This window comes from Rhinolophus sinicus, chromosome X (genome assembly GCF_036562045.2).
Source record: "Rhinolophus sinicus isolate RSC01 chromosome X, ASM3656204v1, whole genome shotgun sequence".
Lineage (NCBI taxonomy): Eukaryota > Metazoa > Chordata > Mammalia > Chiroptera > Rhinolophidae > Rhinolophus > Rhinolophus sinicus.
The window spans coordinates 79429676-79446504 of record NC_133768.1 but is presented as its reverse complement, the minus strand read 5'-3'; the positions used below and the strand labels follow the sequence as shown (position 1 = coordinate 79446504).

The window sequence follows — 16829 nt, the reverse complement described above, 5'->3', positions numbered from 1 at the left end:
TGCTGTTCAGAAGATTTAAGTTTGATATAGTCCCATTCGTTTATTTTAACTTTTACTTCCCTTCCCTTTGGAGTCAAGCTCATAAAATACTCTTTGAACCCAAGGTCGCTAAGTTTAGTACCTATGTTTTCTTCTATGCAGTTTATTGTGTCAGGTCTTATGCTTAAGTCTGTGATCCATTTTGAATTAATTTTGGTACTTGGTGACAGATAACAGTCCAGTTTCATTCTTTTCCATATGGTTTTCCAATTCTGCCAACACCACTTATTGAAGAGGCTCTTTTCTCCATTGTATGTTTTTAGCTTCTTTGTCAAAAATTACCTGTCCATATTTATGTGGTTTTATTTCTGAGTTTTCAATTCTATTCCATTGGTCTGCATGTCTGTTTTTCTGCCAATAACATGCTGTTTTGATTATTGTTGCCCTGTAATACAACTAATGTCAGTAAATGTAAAACCTCCAGCGCTGTGATTTTTCTTGAGTTTGCTTTGGCTATTCGGAGTCTTTTGTGGTTCCAAACAACTCTGATGATTTTTCGTTCCATTTCTTTAAAAAATGCCATTGGGATTTTAATGAAGATTGCATTAAATCTGTATATTGTTTGGGTAGTAATGCCATTTTAACTATGTTGATTCTTCCAATCCATGAGCACAGAATATTTTTCCATTTCTTTGTGTCTTTCAATTTCTTTCAAAAATGTCTTATACTTTAAAGCATATAGGTCAGTCACATCCTTGGTTAACTTTATTCCTAGGTATTTTATGTTTTTATTACAATTGCAAAAGGAATTGTTTTTTTCATTTCTTTTTCTGAGATTACATTGTTAGTTTATAGGAATGCAATGCACTTTTGTACGTTGATTTTGTAGCCGACCACTTTACTGTGTTGTTGATTGTTTCTAATAGCTTTTTGGTGGAGTCTTTAGGGTTTTCTATATATAGCATCATGTCATCTGCAAAGAGGGATAATTTAACTTCTTAATTCCCAATTTTGATGCCTTTTATTTCTTTCTCTTGCCTGATTGCTCTGGCGAGGACTTCCATACTATGTTGAAAAGCGGAGGTGATAGTGAACAGCCCTGTCGTGTTCCTGAACTTAGAGAAAAGGGCTTCAGTTTTTCACAGTTAATTATAAGATTAGCTGAGGTTTTGTCATATATGGCCTTTATTATGTTAAGGTATTTTCCTTCGATACCTATTTTATTAAGTGTTTTAATCATAAATGGATGTTGCAGTTTTTCAAATGCTTTTTCTGCATCAATTGATATCATATGATTTTTGTCCTTTATTTTGTTTATGTGATGTATCACATTGATGGATTTGCATATGTTGAACCATCCTTGTGCCCCTGGGATGAGCCCCACTTGGTCGTGATGAATAATCTTTTTAATGTATTGTTGCATTCGATTTGCTAGAATTTTGTTTAGGATTTTTACATCTGTATTCATGAGAGATATTGGTCTGTAGTTTTCTTTTTTGTGTTGTCCTTACCAGGTTTTGGTATCAGGGTAATGTTGGCCTCATAAAATGAGTTATGGAGCACTGTCTCTTCTTCAAGTTTTTGGAAGAGTTTGAGCAGGATTGGTATTAGATCCTCTTTGAAGGTTTGGTAGAATTCACTAGTGAAGCCATCTGCCCCCAGACTTTTGCTTTTGGGAAGGTTTTGGATGACTGATTCAATTTCGTTACTGGTGATCTGTGTGTTCAGATTTTCCAGCTCTTCATGGTTCAGCCTGGGAAGGCTATATGTTTCTACAAACTTGTCCATTTCTTCCAGGTTATTGAATTTGGAGGCATCATACTATTATTGAATGATCCGTTGTATTTCTGTGGCATCCGTGATAACTTCCCCTTTTTCATTTCTGATTTTGTTTATTAGTGTCTTCTCTCTTTTTATCTTGGTGAGCCTAGCCATGGGTTTGTCAATTTTGTTAATCTTTTCAAAGAACCAGCTCTTTGTCAGATTAATTTTTTTCTATTGTCTTTTTGTTCTCTATTTCATTTGTTCTGCTCTGATTTTTATTGTTTCCTTTCTTCTGCTGACCTTAGGTTTCATTTGTTCTTCTTTTTGTAGTTCTTTAAGGTGCAATGTGAGGCTATATATTGGGGATTTTTTGTTTCTTGAGATAGGCCTGTAATGATATAAGTTTCCCTCTTAAAACTGCTTTTGCTGCATTCCAAAAATTTTGGTAGGATGTATTTTCATTGTCATTTCTTTCTATGTATCTTTTGATCTCTCCTCTAATTTCTTCTTTGAGCCGGTAATTCTTTAAAAGTATGTTGTTTAATCTCAGTGTGTTTGTGTTTTTTTCTTGCTTTCTTTTTGCAGTTGATGTCCAATTTCAAAGCCTTGTGATCTGAGAATATGCTTGGTATGATTTCAATCTTCTTAAATTTGCTGAGGCTGTTTTATGCCCCAAGACATGGTCCATACTTGAGAATGTTCCATGTACACTAGAAAAAATTATGGTCTGATGTTCTAAGATGAAGTGCTCTATAAATGTCAGTTATGTCCATTTCATCTAATGTGTCATTTAGGGCTGCTCTTTATTTTATGTTTGCATGATCTATCTATAGCTGTCAATGATGTATTTAGGTCCCCTAGTATAATTGTGTTTTGGTCAATTTCTCCCTTTAGTTCTGTTAGTAATTGCTTGGTATGTTTCAGTTCTCCCTGATTGGGGGCATAAATATTGATGACTGTTATGTCTTCTTGTTGTATTGTCCCCTTTATCATTATGAAATATCCATCTTTGTCTCTCTTTACCATTTTTATCCTGAAGTATGTTTCATCTGATATCAGTATGGATATATCTGATTTTCTCTGGGTACCATTTGCTTGGAGTGTCAATTTCCACCCTTTCACTTTGAGTCTTTGTCTGTGGAACTGCGATGTGTCTCTTGGAGTCAGTATATGGTTTGGTTTAGTTTTTTGATCCAATCTGCTACTCTGTGCCTTTTATTGTTCAGTTCAGTCCTTTTACATTTAGGGTGATTATTGATATGTGAGGATTTCCTGTCATTGTATCTTTACTTTTCTGGTACGTCTGTGTCTCCATTGTTTCTTTGCCTTTTTGTTGTTGTCTGTTATTTCTGTGTGGTGGTATTCTATGATGTTTCCCTCTGTTTCTTTTTTTATTTCAGTATATATTTCAGTTCTGGATTTTTTTGAGTGGTTACCCTTAAGTTTATGTAAAAGAAAGTTTGATATTTAGAGTATTCCATTTTCTTCAGCACGCTTACTTTCTCCATTCCCATATTCCGGTTCAGGCCTTTACTCTCCCCTTTTAGTTTTGGTTGCCACAAATTGTCCCTGTTGATGGTGGTCGAATAGCCTCCTTTAGTATTTCTTGTAGTGCAGGTCGTGTATTAGAAAATTCCCTCAGCTTCTGTATGTCTGGAAAGGTCTTTATTCCTCCTTCATATCTAAAGGATATCTTTGCTGGATATATTATTCTTGGCTCATAATTTCTCTCTTTCAATAGTTTGAATATTTGGTTCCACTCCTCCTGGCTTGTAGAGTTTCTGCTGAAAAATCTCATGGTAGTCTAATCGGCTTTCCTTTGTCGATTACCTCTTCTTTTCCCTGGCTGCCCTGGGGATTCTTTCTTTGTTATTAATTTTTGACAGCTTCAATACAATGTGCCTTGTAGAAGGCCTGTTCGAGTTGAGGAAATTAAGTGTTCTATTTCCTTTTTGGATTCCAGGATCCAGTTCTTTCCACAAGTTTGGGAACTTCTCGTTGACTGTTTGTTTGAATATACCCTCTGTTCCCTTCTCTCCTTCTCCTTCTATTGCTCTTTCTGATGGAGTCAGAAAGTTCTTGCACAGTTCTTTCATTTCTTTCAAGTCTCAAGTCTGTTCCATTCATGTCATTTTCATATTTATATCTTCAATGTCACTGATTCTTTCCTCCCTCTGGTCAACCCTACTACCTAAGATGGCTATTGCAGTCTTCATTTTTTTTTATTGCGTTTTTAATCCAAGAAATTCTATTTGGTTCTTTTTTAAAATTTCAATCTCTTTCATAAAATGCTCATGTTCTTTGATTGTGTTTCTGAGTTCATGAAACTGCCTGCCTGTGTTTTCTTGCATCTCGTTGGGTTTTTTAAGAACTGTACTCTTGAATTCTCTGTCGTTCAAGTCATATATTTCCATGTCTTTAAGTTCATTTTCTGGAGACTTCATTTTCTTTCTGAACCGTCTTGTTACCTTGGTTATTCATGGCAATTAATGATGTAATATTTCTCTTCCAAACATCTACAGGAGTGGGTTTTGCAGCAGGTTGATAGAAAGAGGTCTTTCTTTTTTATTTTCCAGTAGGTGTTGATACAATGTTTTATTTTCTCTGGCGCTGTGGCCGTTTATTCTCTCTCACACTGTAGTGTTATATTCTCTCTGCACTATTCTGGCTTCTCACACAATGGGGTAGTTCCCTGGAAGGCTGGCTTCTCCTCTGTGAACAGTTCACCTCGGTCCCCAGATAGGTGGGGACAGGGGCAGGGTTGGTTGTGAGAGGTGGCCCAGAGCAATGGCGGTGACCACCACCCCAGCCAGTTATGCTTCCATGTTTCTAAGACCTGCAAATATTCTGTTCTTTTGATCTGACACTGCTACTCTTCTGCTCTAGCAGTGGGCAGATGGGGGTGGGATGAGCTCTGGGTGTGTAAGGAGGTGGCGTCTAGTCTCAGTGCCTAAGGCTTTCGTTCTCTGCTTAGCAGTGAGGTCTTAAACCACCGCTTTCACCCTTCTTCCCTCAGTGTTTGCCTCGAGGTCTCTGCCATGAACGTTGGGTTCTGCCGTGTTGTATGCTGTCCCCTTTGCCCTGAGAGCCATAAGCAGAACCCTTGCAGTCCGAGTTCTTCCCTCTCCCGCAGGTGCAGTGGTTCAGGAATTCAGCGCCCTAGAGCACCAAGCTAGGTCTGCACCCCCGCGCCTCGTCACCGCACGTCCCCCTTTATTCATCCCCTGCTTGCACAATTTGCCCACCTTTAGATGATTTCAGTTGCGGGTGTCTTAGTCTTGCCTGTCTGTTGTAGTTGTTCAATTCGTTTTAAATTTCAGGGGATATTGCAAGAGGCTCACCTCACGCCGCCATTTTTATGACGTCTCTATTTTTTTTTTTTAATTTGTTTGGGGAACAGTGTGTTTCTCCAGGACCCATCAGCTCCAAGTTGTTGTCTTTCAGTCTAGTTGTGGAGGCCGCAGTTCAGCTCCAAGTCTGTTTACCATTCTTTAGTTGCAGGGGGCGGAGCCCACCATCCCATGGCAGAATCGAAAGCTCGTTCTCTAAACAATTGAGCCTCTGGCCGCCCCTCTGGAGGCTTGGCAACAGCTCGTTGTCTTCAATCTCGTTATGGAGGGCGCAGCTCACTGTCACATGTAGGAATTGAACTGGCAACCCTGCTGTTCAGAGCTCACACTCTAACAAACTGAGCCATCTGGCCACCCCTGTACATATTGTTTTGGAGAGAGATCTTTCCTGTGCCCATTTGATAATTCTATTATTTGCTGTTTTATTATTGACTTGTAGGAGTTCTTTATATATTCCAGATACAAGTCCCATGTGAGGTATATGATTTGCAAATGCTAGCTGTTCGTTTTCCATAAGTTGTCTGTATCAGGTTGAGGAAATTCATTTACATTCCTAGTTTGCTGTGTGTTCTTAGAGGAATTGGATGTTCAATTTTGTCAAATGGTTTTTCTATACTACTGAGATGATAACATTTATTCTTTCACAATATTGTGAATTACATTGGTTGATTTTTAGTTAACTCAAACGTGGATTCCTGGGATATACCCCACTTGGTCATAATGGATTTTGTTGTTGTTTTTATGTTATTAGGTCCAATTTCCTAATATTTTTCTTAGACTTTCTGTATCTATGTTCAGGGGGATATTGGTTTTTAGTTTTCTTTTAAATTTTGGCCTGGCTTTGATGTCAAGGTAATGCTGACCTAACTGAAAATGTGGAGTATTCCCTGCTCTTAACTTTTCTTAAAGATTTTGTATAGAATTGTTATTTTTTAGAAAGCATTTAGTTAAATTCATTTCTGAAGCAATCTGGGCCAGAGGTTTTCTTTGTGGGAAGGTTTTTAAGTACAATTTCAACTTCTTTAATAAATACAGAGATTTCTGATTTTTTATTTCTTTTTGCATGAGGTTTGGTATATTTATCTTTCAAAGAATTTGTCCATTTCATCTAGTTTGTCAAACTTATTCTTATAAAGTTATCTATCATTTTAGTACATGTAGACTGCTGTGATGTTACTTTTGTTATTTCTGATATTGGTCATTTGTGTATTTTCTCTTTTTTTTCCTGATTAATCATGCTAGAGTTTTATGGATTTAAAACAAAACAAAACTTCCAAATGAAATAAAATTTCTTTCATTGATTTTTTTTCCCTATTATTTTCTGTTTTATTATTTTATTGTTTTCCACTCTCATGTTCACTATTTCCTTCTTTTTTTTTCTTTTTTTAAATTAAATTTATTGGGGTGACAATTGTTAGTAAAATTACATAGATTTCAGGTGTGCAATTCTGTATTACATCATCTATAAATCCCATTGTGTGTTCATCACCCAGAGTCAGTTCTCCTTCCATCACCATATATTCGATCCCCCTTACCCTCATCTCCCACCCCCCACCCCCTACCTCCCTTACCCTTTCCTTCTTTGTGCTTGCCGTTGATTTAATTTGCTCTTTTCCTGGTTTCTAAGGTAGTGGATGAGATCATTGATTTCAAACCTTTTTTCTTTTGTAATATATACTTCAGCGGTTATTTGCATATATAAGGAAAATATTAGTAGGACAACTAATGTTGCAGTGAAAATGGAGATAAAAAGATAGTTTTTCCGAATTCTTTTGACAAATGGGATTTTATCAGTAGTATTTGGTGAATGGCTTATTAGAGTAAGGAAGAAATGGAAGAGTATTATGATTCCCAGGTTTTTGTTGAGAAAGACTGAAAAGTGTAATGCTGAACTGAGGTATAGAATACAGAAGGACAAGTTAGTTTAGTGAGGCAGTAGTTCTATAGTGGATACATTGATTTTGATATGTCTGTTGAACATCTATTTGGTTGCATCAAGTTCACATTTTTATCTGGAGCTCAATAGAGATCTGTGCAGGAAATTCACTTTTGAAAGTAATCAGGATTAAGGATAGTGTTACTGTTTAGGAATAGAGGTCCAGCTTTGCCAAGGCTTTCAGTGTTTAAAGAAGCACTGGATTTTTAAAATAATGGTAATGTTTCTAGAGTTGTAAAACACTGTGCTAGTCAATTAAAACACAGTTATGGATCATACATATGGGGCCTATAGATGGTCTCTTTGCCACCCACTCTGTCCATTACTAGTTTATTTTCTTGAGGTGAATGGTATCCCAACTGAAGCAGTTGACTGCATTGTTTCTTCAAAAATATCTACCAAATTTATTTGTTGTGCACATGCACACAAACCTTCAGTTAATCCTTGAAATTTTGATAAGGCTTTGGGAATACCAAGAAGAGGATATAGTGTAAAAAGAGAGGAGGGTTAAGACAGAACACTTGGAAACATTAGGATGTTAGAAGAAGATCAATGAAGGCTAATGAAACCTAATGCAAAGTTGTCTCTAAACATTTCTCATAGAGTTGTGAAGATCAAATGGCACATGTGATGTGCTTAGAAGAGGAGGCAGTTGTTATTTATCAAATCTAGACTACTGGAACTAATAAGCAGCACAACATCACTAGAAGCTGGAGGGAAATACCCTTAAGACAAGAAAAGTACTGACGTGCTACATATATCAGAGACCATGGAACCTCAGAACTGGTGAACAGAACCAGAATGGCCAATTTTGTACAGAATTGAACAGTTTACAAAGTGCTTCCACATACAGACTGTTTTGTGTGTTTCTCACAGTTTCATCTTCAGGACGAAGAAACTGAGTATCAGGGAATTTTAGTACTTCACATTACATGGCCCTTTGATCTCCTGGCTGGAAATGTCATGCTCTTTCTACTGTAGCACAAGAGCTTAGGAAAATATCTAGCATAATTGTCTCACTTAAAAATATTGGTTCAGGTGTATCAGATCAACCTCAGATCAAAACACACCCTGTAAAATACAATGCCATACCATAAAGGTCTACTGAAACAGACATTTTTAATTAGAATTGTGTGCTTTTTACTTGAAGCTTTACAGAAAGCATTTAAAAAAAACTGTTGAGACTTATTTAGGCTTTACTGCAATATTAAAAGGCAAATGTTCAGATATCACTTACTTTGTTTTTCAGGAAAGACTCTGTTTGCCTCATCATATTTTGGAAGAGAGAGGTCTTGTGAAAGTTGGTGTCACAGTTCAGGCTCTTCTTGAATTACCTACAACCAAGGCATCTCAGCTTTCTACAGCTTGAAATAAGATTTAAATATCATAAGTATATAGTTTCATTTATTGGAAGTGACTTCAAATATCTCAAATTCATGAATAAGAATGTCTAATCAAAAATAATTTTATTCTATTAAGCCTTAGGTTTAACAAAGTTATGTTAAAAATTATGTTAAATTAAATTTTGAATAGCCCAAACTTCCTTTGGGGGAAAACTGGATTAACTTAATAAGAGTTTTTGATAAATTCAGATTCTCTTTTTACTTAGTTGATAATCTTGATTATTTTTGGAAAATCAAAATGATACTAAATTTAAAATGTGCTTTCAATTTAATAATCTCATTAGGTGTAAATTTTCAATGCCATAGCATACTAGTGAACATCTAGATAAGGTAATCTTTTTTACCAATTTAAAACAATTGTATATTTGAGTTATTTAATACACTTCTAATTCTAGTTTATACACAATTTCTTTATTCTTTGGTCTTAGTTTTCTAGAAAGAAAAATTAGTAGAAAATATAGAACTCTGGCTTTATATTAAATTCTTTTAGTATTAGGTTGGTGCCAAAATATTTTCAGTTGTACTGTAGATTGTTTACATGTGAAGTGCCTGTGTAATTGATGACTCATATAGTCTTAAGCATTTTTGCAATTTCTTTATATGTGTTAATGGAATCAATGAAACTTTAAAATATTTTAGTAGATTTGTAAGGTCAGTAATATGTGAGGATTTAAGTGTGCCTCACATTGTGGTATTTGTGTTTTTTTTATTTAGTGCATTGCAGTTTTCCTTAAATTGGTTATTTCATGTCAAAAAAAACAATATTAATATGCTTAATTTATGCTATTTAATTTTGCAAATCTTAATCATCTTTTAAAATGTATTATTTGAAGAGTATTTTATTCTGTATTGAAAATGTTAAACAAAGCAGTAAGGTTTTTGAGAACTAGCAAAGTACTAATTATCAAAGACATTTTGATAAAACTGCCAAAGTTTGGATTTATGTCTTGACTTTCAAGGACATCATATCAGTGTGCTGCCTTTAGTTATATTCCAATTCAGAGAGCAACAATTGAGGAATAGGTTTTTGGCTTTTTGTGGGGGTTTTTTTTACCCGAAATCTGGCCACTTTTGGGTCCTGTAAATCTTATAATCCTCAACTAACATGCTGTTGAATTAAACTCAGACCGTTTTATAAATATTTTCATAAGTATATTATGTTAGATAAAGTGCTTGTTTAATTTGGAGTTGGATAAATTTACATTGGTAGTAGTGCAGGAATTTTTCAAAAACATTACTGTAATGAATAACTTTGTTTCCTATAGAAGAGTATAATTACTTTTGTAGTAGCCAAGCAAGTATCATATCTTAAATATGTGATTATTTGCACTTGTTACCTCTCAATATGGATGCAACTTATTAAAAATGTTGGCCTGGATGTTTCAAAGGGGATATATAAAAAGTAAAAACTAGTGTGCCAAACTAGTGGTTTAGTAAGGGCTGATTTAGGAACAACTCTACTTTTTTTGATCATATGGCATGAAGCTATATAATTAAATTTTGGCTTTAGAAAACAGATGTGATTTTTACATACCCCAGGGGTCAAATTGGAGCTTTTGAAGAATTAAAGTTTTTATTTTATGCAGTTTAAAAATTAAATTATTAGTAATTTATTACTTTAACTATTTGAGCTAATTAGTTACTATTTTTCAGTTGAATCTTTGAATAAAAATAACCTCATTGACATAATATTCCTTGTGAAAACTTGGGTAATAAAGGTAAGAAATGGCAAATAAATACTTTAGTTATTAGTTTTTATTGTAGAAATTTGACAATGTTACAAATAAAGTGACCATTAAAAGCTACAGCAGTCATTCATACTGCTTTCCTACTGAGCATGCTATAGGATTCTTCTTATTAATCAGTCTAGATGTTGATTATTTTGTATTTTCTGTTTCATATCACTGAAATATTAGTGAAATTATAGGCCATTTTCTTATTGCATTTTACTTGCTTGTTAATTATTACTTTAAACAGAAAATACACCAGAACTTCACTGTAGCACTTTTTACTACAAAGCAAAATTCCATTTAGGATGGGTCCATCTGAGGTCTATACCATGGCAGTTTATTTACTGTAGTACCAAAAGGCAACACCACCTCTAAGGCAGTTTCACAGCATAGTGCCTCAGAGTACATTATATCAATAAGGCTCTGATGTATTTCTTTTAGTAGTTTTAAATAACTATAAAATTTATTCTATATGATTTTTATGGTTATTACATATTTACTTCATCAGTTATTGAATTAAGAATGATTGTCATTATTTGAATTGGATATGTTATTTGAAGAGGGTTAAATAATCAAACTAAAATGTTTTATTAGGCCCTAAAAATGCAGTAGGTAGCTGCTTCTACACTTTATTACTGTATGGCACAAGAAAGAAGTGATGTTTGATATGTTAGAATTGAAATAAGGAATAAAAATGCATTGCCATTTGTTTAATAATTATCTTTACAGAATACTAGTTTATTGACTTTCTAACTGAATTTTTTGAAGAATTCAGTAATGTTTGTATTGGTCACAGATCTATCATGATTGATTTTCTGATGCATTTAAACATAAACAGAACCCTAAATGTATTTTACCGATGCAAACTGTGGATAAAGTTGAAGAAAACAAAGTCTGAGATTTATTTTCTATTCTACCTCTTCTCTCAACATCATAGCATCCATTTTTGGTAGATAATTGATAGCTTGTGTTTATGTTCTCTAGCATGGAAAAATAGACTTTGAGAGGATGTTCAAAGTAAGTTGTTTAAAAGTCCAGATTCTTTTACATCATGTTATTTTCAGTATGTAATGCTTTCTTTAAAAAATGGTAATTCCCTAGGATAGCTTCTCAAATAATGTCACCTTTATTTAAGATAGACTCTTTATATAAATAAATGTCAGATAAACCTTCACATAAAATCAAATTGTGATTATTTTTATTGCAGATTTTAGTTCGAGGTATGTGATTTAATTACCCTTAAGCTATTTGATAAAAATTTAATCTCTCATTTTCAAGTTATTCTAAATTTTTAAAAATCCACATATTTTATTAACATGACTTATTCATTCATAATTCTTATCATAAAAGTAGAAAGTTATTCAGGTAAATATTAAAAATAATATTGCCCATTTTATAATTACCCTAAAGTGTCAGATTTAAAGAAGTACTTATATAAGTAAATATTTGGCATAAGTTGTTTGAAAACTTGTGAGTTTATCACAGAATTTTGAATTATCTTTAGATAATGGTACTAATCTTGTTATTTGCTTTAGTAAATTTTGATATTCTACATGGAATTGTTCTAAGGTTCTCAGGAATCTATCCCAGTGTCCAGACCACTCCAAGGGACTGGATTCCCTTTGGTACATTACTGTATATTAGATTAATTTCGAAATGCCCAGATATTTTCTGTTCCTTAAGGTGTGATCTTTTCTTTTCCTGCATTTAAAACATTTTTTTAAAAAAGTCCCATGCTTGTGGTGTTTAAATAGCTTAGATCAGGGGTGTCCAAACTGCGGCCCACAGGCCAACTGCGGCCCACAATCCATTTTTAATTGGCCCGCAGCAAATTCCAAAAATATATTTAGTTTACTTAAATAAACCAGGAGAGGCAATACGTACTTCACCTCGAGTGAGTGGTCCGGCTGTTTCTGTATTTTACCACATATGGCCCTTGGTGAAAAACATTGAAAAAAGTTTGGACTCCCCTGGCTTAGATTGTCTACAGGTGTGTGTGTGTGTGTGTGTGTGTGTGTGTGTGTGTGTGTGTGTGTGTGTGTGTGTGTTTAGTGCAAGTCTCTAGCTGTTTTAGCAAAAGAGAATCATACTGCATTGTGCATTGGAAAACCAGAGTTTAGAAGTTACGAGAATTCTGATATCAATAGTTTAGTATGGAAAGTTGCTGATTGAATCATTTGAGTGTTACCAAAATTTGTAAAAAGAGGAGACTCTTTAAAATGTGATCTTTTGAAATGTGATTGTTTAAAGATTTAAAAGAAATTATTGCATCCTATTTTCTTAGACTCTCAAATTTATAATTTAGATTACCCTACCATTTAAGGTTATGAAAAATAAATTCGTTTTCTGTACTCCATTAATATGTATTAAGAATCTACCTCAGTGGGTGAGAAATGTATTAGGTATATATGTACGTAAATACATAAATAGCAATAGACTTTTTATATAGCAAATTGAATTTTCTAAAACTCTTCAAATATCTCAGTCACTTCTAATGGAATGAAGTACAAAGTAATGCTGTATAACATACCAAGTCATAATTAAAACTATACCTTAGGGCAGTGATTCTTTAGTATCTATATGAATCACCTTATTAACGAAATGCCAATTAATTGAATTGTTCAAGGATGGAGTTTGAGATTTGCATTTCTAACAAGGTTCCAAGTGATGCTAATCCTGCTGGCCCAATGACTAACTTGAGTAACAAGGCTTTATGGTCATTCAAGCTTCATATTAATACCAGTTTATTGTACAATAGTAGTTCAATATTTTAAGTGATGCTTCAAGGTCTTCACAATAGGTTAACATTTTTGAATAGGTCTCTATTTTACTTTATAATAAAATTTATTTTGTATATTTCTTCTAGGAGTTTTATGGTTTTGCGTTTTACCTTTATAATTTCTTAATAAAGAAATGTGTTTTGCTTTATTAAGGACTTTGGGGTTTTCTTTTATGGTTCAGAAGATGTGCTTTATGCTCTGATTAATACACTTTCATAATTTTATTTTATTTTAAACACACATGACCATATAATTTTAAAGACAAAGGAAATTAGTCACAAGAATAATAAGATACAGATTATGAAATGGTAATTTACATTCAAACAACTTAATATGTCCAGTTAGCAAATATTAACACATAACACCTTCCTCTTTTGGAATACTTAGAAAACGACATTAATTTTTTTTTTAGTTCTTTTTTAAAACTTTATTTCAGGTGTACAAAACAACATGGTGATTAGACATTTACACAATTCAGAAAGTGATAACCTCAGCAAGTCTACTACCCATCTGATACCGAACATAGCTATTACAGTACCATTGACTATACTCCCTACACTGATAGATAGTTCTCATTTCCATACAGTGGGAAGCTGTTGTACAGGGGCGGACCCTACGGAGCAGGATTTGTTTTAGCAGAGTTCTGGTGCCCAGTGTGCCTTTGAGTGTTTTGACCCCAGGGTCAGCCGAGTGATGCTCCGGATTGGTCCAAAGCTGGCCACTGGGCGTGTCAGCCTCAGGGGCCCCTCCTCAGGCCAAGTTCAGCTGCAGCCTGTGCCCTGCCCAGGACCATCTGGCATGAGCCACAAAGCAATCTGCAAGGTAGCCACCATTCAAGCTGGGCTTGGAGGTGCCTTGAGAGGTCAAGCAGGAACTGTGTTTGGCTGTCGCTAGTGCTGGGCTTAGGGCTGCTCAGCCAGAGGTACGGGATGCACCCGAAGCCAGGTGCTGCGTGTGTGGGTTTTGTGAACCTTTGAGAGATTTTACGAAAGTCTGTAGCATGAGCCAAGGCGGGTTGTTTATACGGAAAAGTCACTGGAAGTGACTTGGGTGGGGCAAAGTCTCAGGGAATCAGGGCGAATGAATGATGTTATCCAGGTTAATGAGGGCTAGGTATGGTGGCTGCCTGCATCTGCATGCCAGGAGAAGGGTGTGCTCAAAAAGAAACAATAGCTTCTATCTGCTTCTCCCTCCAGGAGAAAGCTACCCCTCCAGCCCTCACCCTAAAGTCAGACAATTCAATTCCTCCCTGTATGTCCCTGGCACCTTTCAAGCTGTTGCCCCAGCGCTGGAGCTCAGAGTAAGTAAGTCCTTGCACAGGATCTTCAAGAGGAGTGGCTGGTACTGCAGCCACACTAGTCTCACTCAGCCACAGTCTGCTGGTTTTCATAGCCCAAAGTTATGGGAACTTCTCTCCATGGCAGTGAGACCCTGGGTTGGGATACTGCTGTGGGGCTGGGACCCCTCACTTTTCCAGAAGGACCTCCACAGCCGAGATACCCCTCCCAAATTTTAATGGTCACACATTGTTGTGTGACCAGCCCGTTATGCATCTCTGCCCCTCCTACCAGTCTCAAATGGGCGTCTTCTGTATGTCCTTTGTTGTAGGGCTTTGGTTTAGCTAGTCTTCAGGTGATTCTCAATGATAGTTCTATAGTTTAGTTATTTTGATATGGTTGTGAGAAAAGAGATAAGCATAGCATTTACCTACTCCACCATCTTGTCCGGATCTGCAGCAAAGAAGGGTTTATGTGGATGGAGTAGAACGGGTCTGTGAGATGGTTGAGGAACTGATGTTTTGAGACTGGTAGAATGAGAATCCTGAAAATATTGTCAAGTAATATGGTGACCAAATTTATTTCAGAAATAGTCCTACATGACAAAATGTCCAGAGTGTTGTCATGGAAGTATGTGGCCTGGAAGTAATGAGTCCAGAAATAAATCCATCCCTATAAGGTCATTTAATCTATGAAAAAGGAAGCAAGAATTTACATTTGGATATAGACAGTCTATTCAATAAATGCTGCTGAGAAAACTGGACATATACATGCAAAGAAAAAAAGTGAAACTGGACCACCTTATGCCATGTACAAGAACAAACTCAAAATGGATTAAAGACTTAAATGTAAGATTCGAAACCATTAATCTCCTGGAAGAAAATATAGGAAGTAAACTCTCAGACATTACCCTTAGTAACATTTTTACTGATACATCTCCTCAGGCAAGGACAACAAACAAAATAAATGGGACTACATCAAACTAAAAAGTTTTTGCACAACAAAGGAAACCATCAACAAAACGAAAAGACATCCTACAGAATGAGAGAAGATACTAACCAATAATACATCTGATAAGGGGTTAAAATCTAAAATTTATTTTAAAAACTCACATAACTCAACACGAAAAAAATCAAACAATCCAAGTAAAAAATGGGCAGAGGACCTGAACAGATATTTCTCCAAAGAGGTAATACATGTGGCCAATTGACATGAAAAGATGCTCGATGTCACTAATCATTAGGGAAATGCAAATAAAAACCACAATATGATATCACCTTATTCCTGTCAGAATAGCCATCATCAATAAATCAACAGACAGCAAGTGTTGGTGAGGATATGGAGAAAAGGGAACCTTTGTGCACTCTTGATGGGATTGCAAATTGGTACAGCCCCTGTGCAAAACAGTGTGGAGGTTCCTCAAAAAATTAAAAATAGAGCTACCTTATGACCCAGCAGTTCCACTCCTGGGTAATTTATCCAAAGAAATCCAAAACAGTAATTTGAAAACATATCATGCACCCTATGTTTATTGCAGTGCTATTCACAATAGCCAAGATATGGAAACAACTGAAATGCCCATCAATAGACGATTGGATAAAGAAACTGTGGTACGTTTATACGATGGAGTATTACTCTGCCATGAAAAGAATGAAATCTTACCATTTGCAACAACATGGATGGACCTAGAGGATATAATGCTAAGTGAAATAAGACAGAGAAAGACAAATACCATATGATCTCATGTATATGTGGAATCTAAAGAACAATAAATGAGCAAACAGTACAGAAATACTCATAGATACAGACAGCAAACTAATTGTTGCTAGATGCGAGGGGATTTTGGGGGTGGGCGAGAAAGGTGAAGGGATTTGTAAGTACATATTGGTAGTCACAAGGATGTGAAATATAGTATGGGGAATATAGTTAATATGAAAACTATGTATAGTATCAGATGGGTACTAGACTTACCTGGGAGATCACTTCATAAATTATATAAATGCCATAACACTGTGTTGTACATGTGACTAATGTTAAATAATACTGAATGTCAACTATATACATGGAGATGAGGTTGGAAAGGTAGACTAGGATAGGTTATGGAAAACCCCGAACTCCATGATCAGGAATTTAGCCATAATTCTGTAAGTAAATAAACACTAATGAAGGTTTCTAAGCAAAGGAATATTCAGTTTGGACTTGCAGAGAGACGTGTGGATGGCAGTGTGGCAGATAGGATAAGAGGAAAGATTGGCAAGAAGTCTGAGAGGCACATTTTTGTGAGAAATGACACAAACTAGGTCAGTGGCAGTGTTGTAGTTGAGGAAGGGACTAATATGAGAGATTTTTAGGGGTGATGTTTCACCCCGTTGTTATGAAGCTTTTTTTCTTCTATTTTATTCCACATTCCTACTTGGATCACAGAGAGTAACTGGAGTGATATGAAACAACACAAGTTCCAGGTAGGCATGTCAGAGCAAAATACAGCCTTTGACCTAAAGATAACCAGGAATCAATCAATTAATTGTTTCCTTGGCTATATACTGACAGTCTCACTTTGTGATGTTTGAACAAACTTGGAATAAATGCCAACTATAGTTTAAAATATGT

At 35.4% G+C, this 16829-nt stretch overlaps 1 protein-coding gene across 6 annotated transcripts in view; it reads left to right on the top strand.

Annotated features, from left to right (window-relative positions):
- Positions 1-13090, top strand: part of LRCH2 (leucine rich repeats and calponin homology domain containing 2) — a 165612-nt gene extending 152522 nt beyond the window's left edge. For 5 of the 6 annotated variants that reach the window (XM_074323565.1, XM_074323566.1, XM_074323563.1 and 2 more), the window contains one exon: positions 8279-13090. In XM_074323565.1, coding sequence (XP_074179666.1) covers positions 8279-8398 — 120 coding nt within the window. In that variant the 3' untranslated portion in view covers positions 8399-13090. The other variant, XM_074323564.1, reaches the window with a different exon arrangement.
- Positions 13091-16829: the final 3739 nt, after the last annotated feature.